The 12,416-nt window shown below is 41.9% G+C and overlaps 1 protein-coding gene across 1 annotated transcript in view; it reads right to left on the reverse strand.

The window, feature by feature from the left end:
* The window catches only part of THSD7A (thrombospondin type 1 domain containing 7A), a 209,338-nt gene that overhangs the window by 21,719 nt on the left and 175,203 nt on the right, over positions 1 to 12,416 (reverse strand). Inside the window, exon 5 of the mRNA XM_060247698.1 lies at positions 1,045 to 1,293. Coding sequence (XP_060103681.1) covers positions 1,045 to 1,293 — 249 coding nt within the window. The remainder of the gene's footprint in view (positions 1 to 1,044; positions 1,294 to 12,416) is intronic.

Genomic DNA, 12,416 nt, shown 5'->3' on the forward strand with positions numbered 1-12,416 from the left:
ATGAGGACTCCCCGCTGACCAATGATGAAGGAGGACAAGAAGCAGTGAGCTATCCAATCAGCTCATGAATGGTGGGGGGAAAAGAACTGTGATACTGAATTAAAATCTCAATCAGCCTTATGAAGTGAGAGAAATGTCACAAGATGCTCTACTCAATGAGTGTTATAAGCAGATACCAAGAGAACTGCTTTCACAGGCCACAGGTGATGATGGATGATATTTCTTCAAAGAAAACTGACAACGTCCCACAATCAAAGACAGAATAGAAAAATGACAGGATACTAACAATAGCTTCTCTAATATTCTGCCAATAAGACAGGGAAAAACACAGCCCAGAGGTTCCTTGTGTTCACGTGCTAATATTAATCTCAATTAGAAGCAACTAATTAAAGTTATCACTTGACTCTAAACAACTTGCCACCATATTTTCTGTGCTCTGAGCAGGACTAATACATTTACTACCACTTTTGGATTTTCCCCTCCTGCTTACCAACTACTGAAGACATCAGAATGATTAGGGAATATTTATCAGCATCGCTCAGGGATTATCTCTTTTATCCTTTGGTGTGCAACACACTTCAATGGTGAGATTCTACTGGGAGATGTGCATTGGAAAAAACTGCCTACTGCAAATATCTACATTGGCATTTGATCCCCAAATAGAACTATCTGCAAGTCTACTGGCATGAATACTGGCTTATGACTCATCATCTATGGCTGCCTTATTTTTAAAGTTGGAATTTCATTCCTATTATACAGGTTTTTTTAAAAAAGGATGTGGCTTCTTTCCAGCTTCCCAAGGACTGGTGCTAATGTAGATATGAGCTGAAGTATGAGTTCCTCTCATGCAGCTCAGTCAACTCATATTAGAAGAAGAAGACCGTAGATTTATACCCCACCCTTCTCTCTGAATCAGAGTCTCAGAGCAGTTTACAATCTCCTTTACCCAACCAGCCTAGAAAGGACCTACCCTGCAGGAGCACCCATACTGCCAAGATAACACAGAAGCCATGCTGAAAACCCAGAGGTACATTTAAAGCTTACGTGATACATGGAGGCACTCCATCTCCTTGAGACAAACACTCTTCTGTTTCTTCTAGTTCCGGGCACTCATTTTCATTACCAATGGGAAACTGTTTAATGGTCCGTGTTCTTGTGCGATTGCCTTTAGGGGATGTCATATCAAAGCATGTTTTGGAACACGGGCTCCATTCAGACCATTCTGTCACCTGGCATTCTTTTGTTATCACACAAGACTGGAAAGTAATTGGCAATTTCTCTTGTTGGCAAAAGCTGTGAAAGAACATTAAGATGGTCAGGAAATGCACTCCCTTATGAATTCCTAGCAGCATTTTGTATCCATTCTACTGTCAAGAGTTGCGTGCTTAGCAAATACCCAGATCAGCTGGCTACTGAAGATTACTTTGTGAAACAGACATTGCCTCACATTCTATTCCAATTGAATTTATAATGCTAAGAGTTAGATGAGGAAAAATTTGTTCACAGTAAGAGGAGACTGGTATATGTTGCTTTGTAAATAACCAACCACACTTTTATTGAAATTAAAACCAAACATAGCACACATCTAAAACAAAGTCAGCAGCTGGGGCTCAGGACAAGGCCAGTTCTGGCAGCTTCTTAAGCAATACTTCCATTTTATCAGGGTAACTGACACTAAGGCCTATCATTAGAAGTATAGTCTTTACTGTAGATTATAAACCACACAGGCTAATCAACTTTAGGCTATCAAAAGCTGCACTTCCAGCAATAGGGCTACAGATAACTAATGATAAATATATATTTCCATCCATATAGCTATGTGACCCAACTCAAAAGAAAATTCACAGCAGGACTCAAAATTTTGAGGTGCCTTAGAATCTTGCCCTAGTTATCTGAAAAGAAGAGTAGGGTTTTTTGTTTTTTCATAGGTACTTTCAAGAACATGATGAGATTGTCTTAAATTTGCAAATCAGTTACAGTGAAGAATAGTAAGTTTTAAAAACACCTTCTATGTATAAATTTTTTTTAAAGGGGGGATCTTACATTCAAGGTCATCTTCCTTTTGGATTAATACAGTAATTGGATTATATATCCATCAGTTTTTGTAGCCAACAAAGGATCTCCACCAGGGCAGTGTGCGGGAATAGGCCAAGTAGGCAGCCGTCTAGGGGTGCCACCTGGCCTAGGGGTGCCTTGAGGCACCCTCTCTCCCACTGCCACTGCTTCCTGACCTCACTGAGGCTTGGAAAGCCTCAACGAGGTCGGGAAGACACTGGGCATGCTCAGAGCCGGCTCTGAGTGCACTGCCGCCACGCCCCCTTGCCCTGGCAAAGTTGGGGGTGTGGCAGCGAGTGCACTCAGAGCTGAGAGGGGGGATGGCTGGCCCTCTCTAGCTTCAGAAGGAGACCTTTGAAGCAGGAGAGGGCTGAGCACCGGGGTGGGTAAGTGCACGCAGCCCGATGACGCTTGGTGTTTAGAGGTGGGTGGAGGTGCTGTTTTTGGCCTCGGGCACTGGAACACCTAGTGCTGGGCTTGATCTCCACAAGTGTACACAGTAGACTAGGAATGTGTACACACAGATATACACACAGAGATGCATCAATGAGCAATAAAGGACAGTGCAGGTTAGGAAACAAATGAAAACACAGGAACCCAGAACAACCATCCAAGTGCAGATGAAGCAGAGCTGCTACTTATATAAGAACATAAAAACATAAGAGAAGCCATGTTAGATCAGGCCAATGGCCCATCCAGTCCAACACTCTGTGCCACACAGTGGCAAAAATACACACACACACACACACACACACACACACTGTGGCTAATAGCCACTGATGGACCTCTGCTCCATATTTTTATCTAAACCCCTCTTGAAGGTGGCTATGCTTGTGGCCGCCACTACCTCCTGTGGCAGTGACTTCCACACGTTAATCACCCTTTGGGTGAAGAAGTACTTCCTTTTATCCGTTTTAACCTGTCTGCTCAGCAATTTCATCGAACGCCCACGAGTTCTTGTATTGTGAGAAAGGGAGAAAATACTTCTTTCTCTACTTTCTCCATCCCATGCATTATCTTGTAAATCTCTATCATGTCACCCCGCAGTCGACGTTTCTCCAAGCTAAAGAGTCCCAAGCGTTTCAACCTTTCTTCATAGGGAAAGTGTTCCAGCCCTTTAATCATTCTAGTTGCCCTTTTCTGGACTTTCTCCAATGCTATAATATCCTTTTTGAGGTGCGGCGACCAGAACTGCACACAGTACTCCAAATGAGACTGCACCATCGATTTATACAGGGGCATTAAGATACTGCCTGATTTGTTTTCAATTTCCTTCCTAATAATTCCCAGCATGGTGTTGGCCTTTTTTATTGCAAACGCACACTGTCTTGACATTTTCAGTGAGTTATCTACCACGACCCCAAGATCTCTCTCTTGGTCAGTCTCTGCCAGTTCACACCCCATCAACTTGTATTTGTAGCTGGGATTCTTGGCCCCAATGTGCATTACTTTGAACTTGGCCACATTGAACCGCATCTGCCACATTGACGCCCACTCACCCAGCCTCAACAGATCCCTTTGGAGTCCTCACAATCCTCTCTGGTTCTCACCACCCTGAACAATTTAGTGTCATCTGCAAACTTGGCCACTTCACTGCTCACTCCCAACTCTACATCATTTATGAACAAGTTAAAGAGCATGGGACCCAGTACCGAGCCCTGCGGCACCCCACTGCTTATTGTCCTCCACTGCGAAGACTGCCCATTTATACTTACTCTCTGCTTCCTATTATTCAGCCAGTTTTTGATCCACAAGAGGACCTGTCCTTTTACTCCATGAATCTCAAGCTTTCTAAGGAGCCTTTGATGAGGAACTTTATCAAAAGCTTTCTGGAAGTCAAGGTAAACAACATCTATCGGGTCTCCTTTGTCCACATGTTTGTTCACCCCCTCAAAGAAATGTAACAGGTTAGTGAGGCAAGATCTTCCCTTGCAGAACCCATGCTGAGTCTTCCTCAATAACCCATGTTCATCAATGTGCCTACTCATTCTGTCCTTGATAATGGTTTCTACCAACTTTCCCGGTATTGAAGTCAGACTGACTGGCCTGTAATTTCCCGGATCTCCTCTGGAACCCTTTTTAAAGATGGGGGTGACATTTGCTACCTTCCAGTCCTCGGGAACGGAGGCAGATATCAATGAAAGATTACATATTTTTGTTAGAAGATCCACAAGTTCAACTTTGAGTTCTTTCAGAACTCTCGGATGTATGCCATCCGGACCCGGTGACTTATTAGTTTTTAATTTGTCTATCAGTTGTAGGACCTCCTCTTTTGTCACCTCAATCTGACTCAGATCTTTCAACACCCCTTCCAAAATTAGTGGTTCTGGGGCGGGCAAAAAGTTCTCGTCTTCCACAGTGAAGACGGAGGCAAAAAATTCATTGAGCTTCTCAGCCATTTCCCTATCCTCCTTCAGTAATCCTTTTACCCCATGGTCATCCAAGGGCCCCACTGCCTCCCTGGCTGGTTTCCTACTTCTAATATATTTGAAGAAATTTTTATTGTTGGTCTTTATGTTTTTTGCAATATGCTCCTCATAGTCCCTTTTTGCCTGCCTGATCACAGTCTTGCATTTGATTTGCCACAGCCTGTGTTCCCTTTTATTAATCTCACTTGGACTGGTTTTCTACCGCTTAAAGGAGTCCTTCTTACCTTTTACAGCTTCCATTACTTTGTTTGTTAACCATGCAGGCCTTTTCTTATGCCTGTTTGTGCCTTTCCTAACTTGTGGTATGTATTTTATCTGAGCTTCTAGGATTATAGTTTTAAATAGCATCCAAGCTTCCCCAAGGGTTTTGACCATATTTACCTTTCCTTTCAGTTTCCTCCTCACATGCCTCCTCATCTCAGTGAATTTACCCCTTTTAAAGTTAAACGTGGTTGTGGCGGTCTTTTTGGGCAACTCCCTATTTATACAAATGGTGAAATCAATAACATTATGGTCACTGCTCCCAAGTGGCGTAATCACTTTTACATCTCTCACCAAGTCTTGGGCATTACTTAGGACCAAATCCAGGATCGTCCCACCCCTGGTAGGTTCTGAGACCATCTGCTCCATAGCACAGTCATTGAGAGCATCAAGAAACTCAATCTCTTTCTCTCGACCAGAACACATATTGACCCAATCAATCTGCGGGTAGTTAAAATCACCTATTACGACACAGTTTTTACATTTAGCCGCTATCTTTAAGCCTTCCATCATATTATAATCGTCCTCTCTCTTTTGATTTGGTGGGCGATAACAAACTCCCATAGTTAAATTTCCTTTTGGGCCCTCTATTTCAACCCAAAGCATTTCTAAAAGTGAATCTAATTCTCTGACCTCAGTCTTACTGGACTGTATATCCTCTCTGACATACAGATTTATAATTTATTAATTTGCAGGCAGAATGCAATAAAATAAATTGCTATATTCTTGAGACTAATTTTTAATTGAACAATTGTAGACAATCCAAAAAAGAACAACTTTTATTTATCTAAATTGGGTTAGTGGGGACCAATGTATCAAATAAAGTTCAGCATGGGTAAATGTAAAGTAATGACACTGGAACAAAAAAAATCCTAATCCTAATATATACTGATGGGTCTGTTAACACTGAGATTGAAAGAGGTATTCCAGTTGAAGTAGGAAGCTCAAAGAAAATGTCAACCTAGCATGCAGTAGTGGTGAAAAAAGGCAAACTCCATGATAAAAATAATTAGATTAGGGACTGAAAATAAAATGGGCCATATTCTAATATAAAAAGCTATGGTGGGGCCTCATTTGAAATAACGTGTCGCACTGTATCTCAAAAAAGATATTGCAGAGCTGTCAAAAGTATGAAGGGCAATCTAGATGATTAGGGAGATGAAATACCTTTCATATGAGGAATGGCTGGAGAGTTTGGGACTTCTCAGTCTGGAAAGAAGATGGCAAAGGGGAGACCTCAAACCAAAAGCTCAAACCCTCCATGCCATCTTAAATAATTTTAATTTATCAGCTTAATTGTTTTAACGATTCTGATGTTTTATTGTTGATTTTACTGTTTTAGTATGTTGCAATCCACCCTGAGCCCTTATGGGAAAGGGCAGGCTATAAATGTACAAAAAAAGTGATAGAGGTTTATAAAAACACACATGGGGTAAGGAAAGTGCATAGAGGGAGCTTTTTCTCCCTCTCCTATAACACCAGAACTCAGAAGCACTCAGTGAAATTGTTGGGAAACAGGTTTAGGAGAAATTTTAAAAACCCTCAATGAATAATTAAACTATGGAATTCACTGCCAGTGATAGCAACAAGCATACAAAGCTTTACTAGCTGCAAAGACTGAAGAGAGCACCTTGTTAGGCAGGTTGAGCTGAGAGACCATGACTGGCCCATGGCCACCTAATGAATTTTGTAATTCAGAAGAGGCTTGAAAGCAGCAGTCCCCCCTTCCCCTACCAGGTCCCATATTTTGCTCATTTTATTCAACTAAAAATGCCGTAAGGGAATGATTACGACTCCGTAAAAACTGCACTGCTGTTTTATTTTGTCCACCAATGAATAATGATTCTGAAACAATCTTTCAAAATTTTCCCAATAATTTTAAATGCAAGTTAGATACATGCAGTATTCAAGCACTGATCAATAGAAGCAAACACTGATCTAGCATTTTTTGTGAATATCAGCACAAGACTGCTGACTAAATAATTTTGAGACTATATTGGTTTAAAAAAGGGGAGGAAGGTTTGTTCAAAAGTATAGTTTTAATACTGGTATTTTACTTCTTGATAAGCACAGCAGGTCTCCCAGATTTGAGTTATTTCCGGGCAGAGATGCAAAAACGCATCCCCACCATCTTAGCAACAGAGGGTGGTACAGGAATGGGAAAGAACACTGTCCTTATGCCCCATGCTCCATTAGCAGCCATCCCACACTTTTCCCTTTACTTCAGAGAAAATGAGGTTTATATTTTCTCAGAAGTAAAGGGGGGAAATGAGGCGTAAACAACTTGTGTAAAAAGCACACATGTCATATTGGTCACTCCTTTTTATTGTGTGGACTTCTTAAGGTCCATAGGGGAGAAATCCCTCTGTGAAACCAGACCTAGATATAGAACCAGCAGCACAAGAAACTTCTCTGACCTGCCAGATTCCTCTAGACTTCATCCCTCTGTTCCTGAACTGCTTGTTTCTGCCTTCTTTGGTCCAGGGAACCAGTACTTGCTAGCAATGAATTGTAAGAGCTATCTATATGTGGGGGCCCCGCAAATGGAAATGCATACCATTCCATGTACCGACACTGTCAAATGCAAGTTTTACCCATCTATTAATAGATAAAATGTAAATATTTGTTCAGAGGACTGCTAAGAGCTACATGAGCCTCTGGGCAAAGACTGTCTCTGGAATCTCTCTAAAATATTTAAAGATTATTGCTTAGAATTGTATCTATAAACTGGAGTTCTTGCCTGGCTCACTGGGGCCTGAAGGACAGAGCTTGGGGGACTTGGGAACAATAGGCAGCAGGATCCAAATCCTGCTGCCCTGCTCCAATCAAGAGCCCCCGACTGGTTTGAATGGTCCAGTCACAGGCAGGGCGGGAATTTTGGGTGTGTATATATAGTAGACCCTGCGGCCCTAGTTTTTCAGTCTTCGTAGGCAGCGCTATACCATGCTGTATTCAATAAAAGAGCTATGTTCACTACCACCTCACCTCATTAATGTATAGAACCCACTATATTATAGGTACTGTGGCAGGAGAGTATCTGATAGGTCAACCTTAAAAAAAGGGATTAGCAGGGAAACCACTGCAGTCCCAGAGGGCAATGCAATGGTGGGATGGCAGCCTGTACTGGCAAAAGAACCTAAAGGGTTAGCCCAGGCTCTGGACCAAAGGAAAGCTAATAAGCAGACCAAGGCTGGCTACAAGTCTGAGGTATAAAGGTAGGAAGAGAAGTTCCAACCTCTGGGAGGAACAGGCAAAGCTGTCATGGAAGAGGGCAATCTCAATTCATGGGAGGAGCAGCAGATTAAAAAAAGAGTTGCAGGGAGGCAGAGGTGAGGCAATTCAACCTTCTTCCTCGCTCTGCATATGGATAGCTAACGAAAGGTCCTACTTGCCATCCTAAATTGTCATTCGACCTGAACCATATAACAATGTTTCCCTTCTTTCTTATAAACCAAAATTCCAAACTATAGTCATACTAGCATTTTGGAACCTGCTTTCAGCAGAAAGCAAAAAAACCCATTTCTAGTTCAGATGCAATTAAAGAAACTGGAAGTCTTTCATTAGATGACCATGCACAGGAGAGGAGAAAAGAGAGGGAAGAAAGAACATATGACCCTGAGGACTCATCCAGGATTGTTCACTCAGCAAAAAGTATTTTGCCATTCATCTGAATTATGTATATAAGTGCATTTAAAACAAGACCTTTCCAAAAACTTAGAACATTTATTAATCAACTATCCAAAATATGAACTTTGAGCATTTTGTTCTGGAAATTCAAACTTATAACTTATAACTGAGTTATAACTGTAAACTCATTCACACAATTCTGTTAAAACATTTATACCTCACCTTTCCCCACAGCTGAAAGAGGCTTAAATAATTAAAAACAACCAAGAAAAAACAACAAAACTGCAAGTCACTCCCCAACCTGATAAAATGTCTGCATCTAGTAACACCTAAACTAAAATCTCTGCAAATTGAGCAGCAGACTTCCAACACCTCCTGGGAGTTTCCAAGAACTGCACCACCACTCCTCCTTGAGGAGCCCGTTCCATGAAGTAGAAGCCATCACCAAGAAAGCATGGGTCCTTGCTGATGCTGCATTTAGTGAAGGAATACACAAAAGGTGGCAAGCTGAAGACCATAGCTGGTGCACAGAGACATACAGAGGAAGATGGTCCTGAGTCCCGGGCATGAAAGGCTTTAAAGATCAGAGCCAACATCATGAACTGAACTTGGAAACAGACTGTCAGCCAATTAAGATATTTTAAAATATCCAAGAACTGTTATTTATAGCCTAATAACAATTGAACTGCTGAACTGTGAACCAGCTGCAATATTTGGAGAGTTGTTGCAAATGAGGCTGCCCCCCAAAGACCCCTATATTTGCTCACCCCACAAGATACTGTGACTTGACTGCCAGATTCCTGGATAAAATATCAATTTTAATATCAAAATAGGGGCCCCTGAACTAGCAGAAATTTCCTTGGACACTCTCACATAAGAGTAGCCCACCTGCTGGAAAGCTCCAAAGAGCACACCCCTGACCTCCTGGGAAGCCCATCCCAAGAACTGGAAGAAAGTTCTATGCCACAAATTCAAAAGGGTGAAGAGAAAAAGACTGTGGGAGGCACAGTGCCAGTGAGTACAAGAAACTGGAATTCATCGTGAGCTAAGAAATAATTTGTCATGAACTCCTGAAGCCCACTGACTTTTGGGGTAAAAAACCCAGAGGAAGTTTTTACTTCTGAAGTCAATCTTGTTGAGTTTCAGTTGCTTGGTTATTTCAAAGCCAATGTTTCCCAGCATATAAGGAAGTTGCCATGTGTTCCTTTCCTGCAAGGTCCACGGTGTTACCCAACCATCATGGGAAGGAGCATTGCAGCTATTCCCTGATCATGGGTGTAATGAAAATATCAGGTCTCTACCTTTACATTCTTCAGTGCCACAAACCATTTTTGTTTAGGCTTGCCAATCCCCAGGTCCAAGCGGGGAATATCCCAGTTTTGCAGGCTTTTTCTCACCCCCTACCAGCTGGCTAGTGGGGGAAGCCCCGCCCCCACAGCCACCATGTGTCTTTCCACCTAGGAAGGCTTAAGAAGACGCTTGGGAACAACTTGCTTTTAGAAAGGTCTATGTGCCTTTAAATCTCAAGTCAGGTGGAATGGGGGTGGGGTGAGCCTGCAGAACAATGTGGCTGTTGTGAGGAAAAGAAAGCAGCCCTGTTCCTCCACTTGTTTTATAGTTCCTCCAGGAGTTGTTTGCACAGAAAAAACAGTAAATAGTAAAGTAGAATGTCTGGTTTCCCTGTGTTAGTCTGAAGAACTTGGTTGAATATACAGCATTCAACAACTCCTATGGTGAATAAATTGCCCCAGTGAGACCACAAAGTGTGTGCTTCCAAATTGTGTTTATTTTGGCTGTGCTCTATGTGTGTGTGTGTGTGTGTGCGTGCGTGAGAGAGAGAGAGCGCAGCCAGCTGCTGGGAGAACAAGGAAATGAAGACTGTATTGGGGGAACTGCACTGCTGTATTTTTATTTATTTTAGGGAATGGGAAAGTCTCCTGGCTCCACCCCCAAAATCCCCAGCTATTTTCTGTTAGACTTGGCAACCCTATTTTTGTTGCTCCTACTTAACGATTTTACATTGGAGTCTCTTGTACTTTTATTATTATGCCTTTTTATTGCATTTCCTCCATTCACTCTCTGGTTTTATTCCCTGCACACTAAAACTGTTAACGTTTATTTTCCCCTACTTGATTTCCCTTTTGATTACATACCAACTCTTCCATTGTTCGTGAATGAATAACGTAACTGAATTCAGCAGGGGGAATGGTGCCAACATAATCAATGGGTACATATCAGAAATAAAAAAAAAATTAAAGAAACAATTGAATGCCGAGTTGTTATTTCCAGCTTTAAATTGGAAAAAAAAGCCTCCTACATACAAAGAGCATAATAATTCTGGATTAAATAAATAAGAATGCCCAATGCACTACCAGTGCAAGACTGTTCAGCTACAGGCCATTAACTCTCCATGAAGAAGGGGGTGGGATCCACATTCCAGAGACTTGTGGGCTTTGTATTATGCAGCTGTCTGGGGAACTACTTAAAGCAGGTTATTCACTTACTGATGACAGTATTTCTGCTTTGAGTCTTTATTTCATGCCCATTTAACCTGAGCACTTACAAACATTGCTGCATTTTCTATGAGCTATTTTGTTTTTACTGAATATCAACAACAACAGATCAGTCTGGCCCTTCATGAAAGAATATTTTGATACTGATTGTAAAGATATCATCATCTTAACTCCAATTTTTTTGATCAACAGCCACAACATTTAGGGCAGGATTCAGCATGACTGTAAGCAGGTTCAAGAACGATGGATGTGCTCCCGGTCATGCACCTTCCACAACATGACAATGGAGTCACTCCATGCTGCCCTACCCTGGAGTTTTAAATGGGAAGCTGCAGGTAGTGGCTGACTAACAGAGTTAATGTAACACAGGTGGTAGGAGTCAGAGCTATGAACTAGGAATTTCTGACTTCAGATCTCCTCTCTGCATTCAACTCAATTAGCCAAGCAACTTCTATATAAGTCATAACATCCTTAACATCTTCAGTATGGGGGATAAAATCACATACCTTCAATTCTGTTGTAAACATGATTGAGATAATGTATGTGCTATACTTTGAACACTCTAAGCATTAAGCATTATGAACAGATACAGACCTAGGAAAATTCATGGGAGATTATAGAAGGGTGATTTAAAGGGAGAAGGAAACAGTGGGAAGGGGTTCAGAGGAACAGGGTGGAGGTGAAAGCGGATGTGGTGCTAGGATGACCCATAAAATTCATGGAGTCATGATTCCCCCACTTTGTGGTTACAAGTCACTCATTCATGCAAATTACATAGATTGGGTCTGGGTCCCCATCTGTGCTCTGTCTAAACTGAGTTAGTGTGAGTCAGCTCACAGATTTTTAGCCTCTGGCTCACATGTTTTTGTCTTAACTCAGGAAGGATGACTCCTGAGCAAACTTATTTAAGCAGTAGCTCACAAAGCAGGATTTTTGCTCCCCACAGATTAGAGGGAGGATTGATTCCCATTCTCTGGAAGATGTAACACAATCACACATGACCAAAAGAGGAAGCCAAGGAGCTGCTTGGTTAAGGTGAGCCACAGGAGACTTGGACTGTACAGAGGTCAAGAAGCTTTGTTACATTGTCCTTTACCCAATCTCATTGTTGGCTTTGGAGAAAGATACTGAGATCTCTTTGAAACAGAGTTCTCCTTTTATCTCATAAAAAACTTTGGGGGGGTGGGGGGAGGTTTGGAAAGAATGGCTTCAGGGCCAGCAAAGAAAGAAATGTGTTGCTCCTAACTCAATTTCCCCTTTCAGTTTCTTAACAGGCCAAGGAGGGCCTGCGAATCAAACATGGGGGTGGGGGGGAGAAATAGGACAGAAAGAAGTGGCAGAAAGTTGACAATTCCTAGTTTGCATTTGAGTGGGATTACCTTCTGCTAAACTGATACATGTTGTCACACAAATGTATTTTTCACTCCTACTGGGATAATCCCAGGATCATGAACAAGTAAGTACATGCATACAACCCTCAGCCAATGCTGCCATCCCTCCATCTTAGCTCCTAGCACGTCTCCTTATACGT

This window comes from Heteronotia binoei, chromosome 10, assembly GCF_032191835.1.
Source record: "Heteronotia binoei isolate CCM8104 ecotype False Entrance Well chromosome 10, APGP_CSIRO_Hbin_v1, whole genome shotgun sequence".
NCBI lineage: Eukaryota > Metazoa > Chordata > Lepidosauria > Squamata > Gekkonidae > Heteronotia > Heteronotia binoei.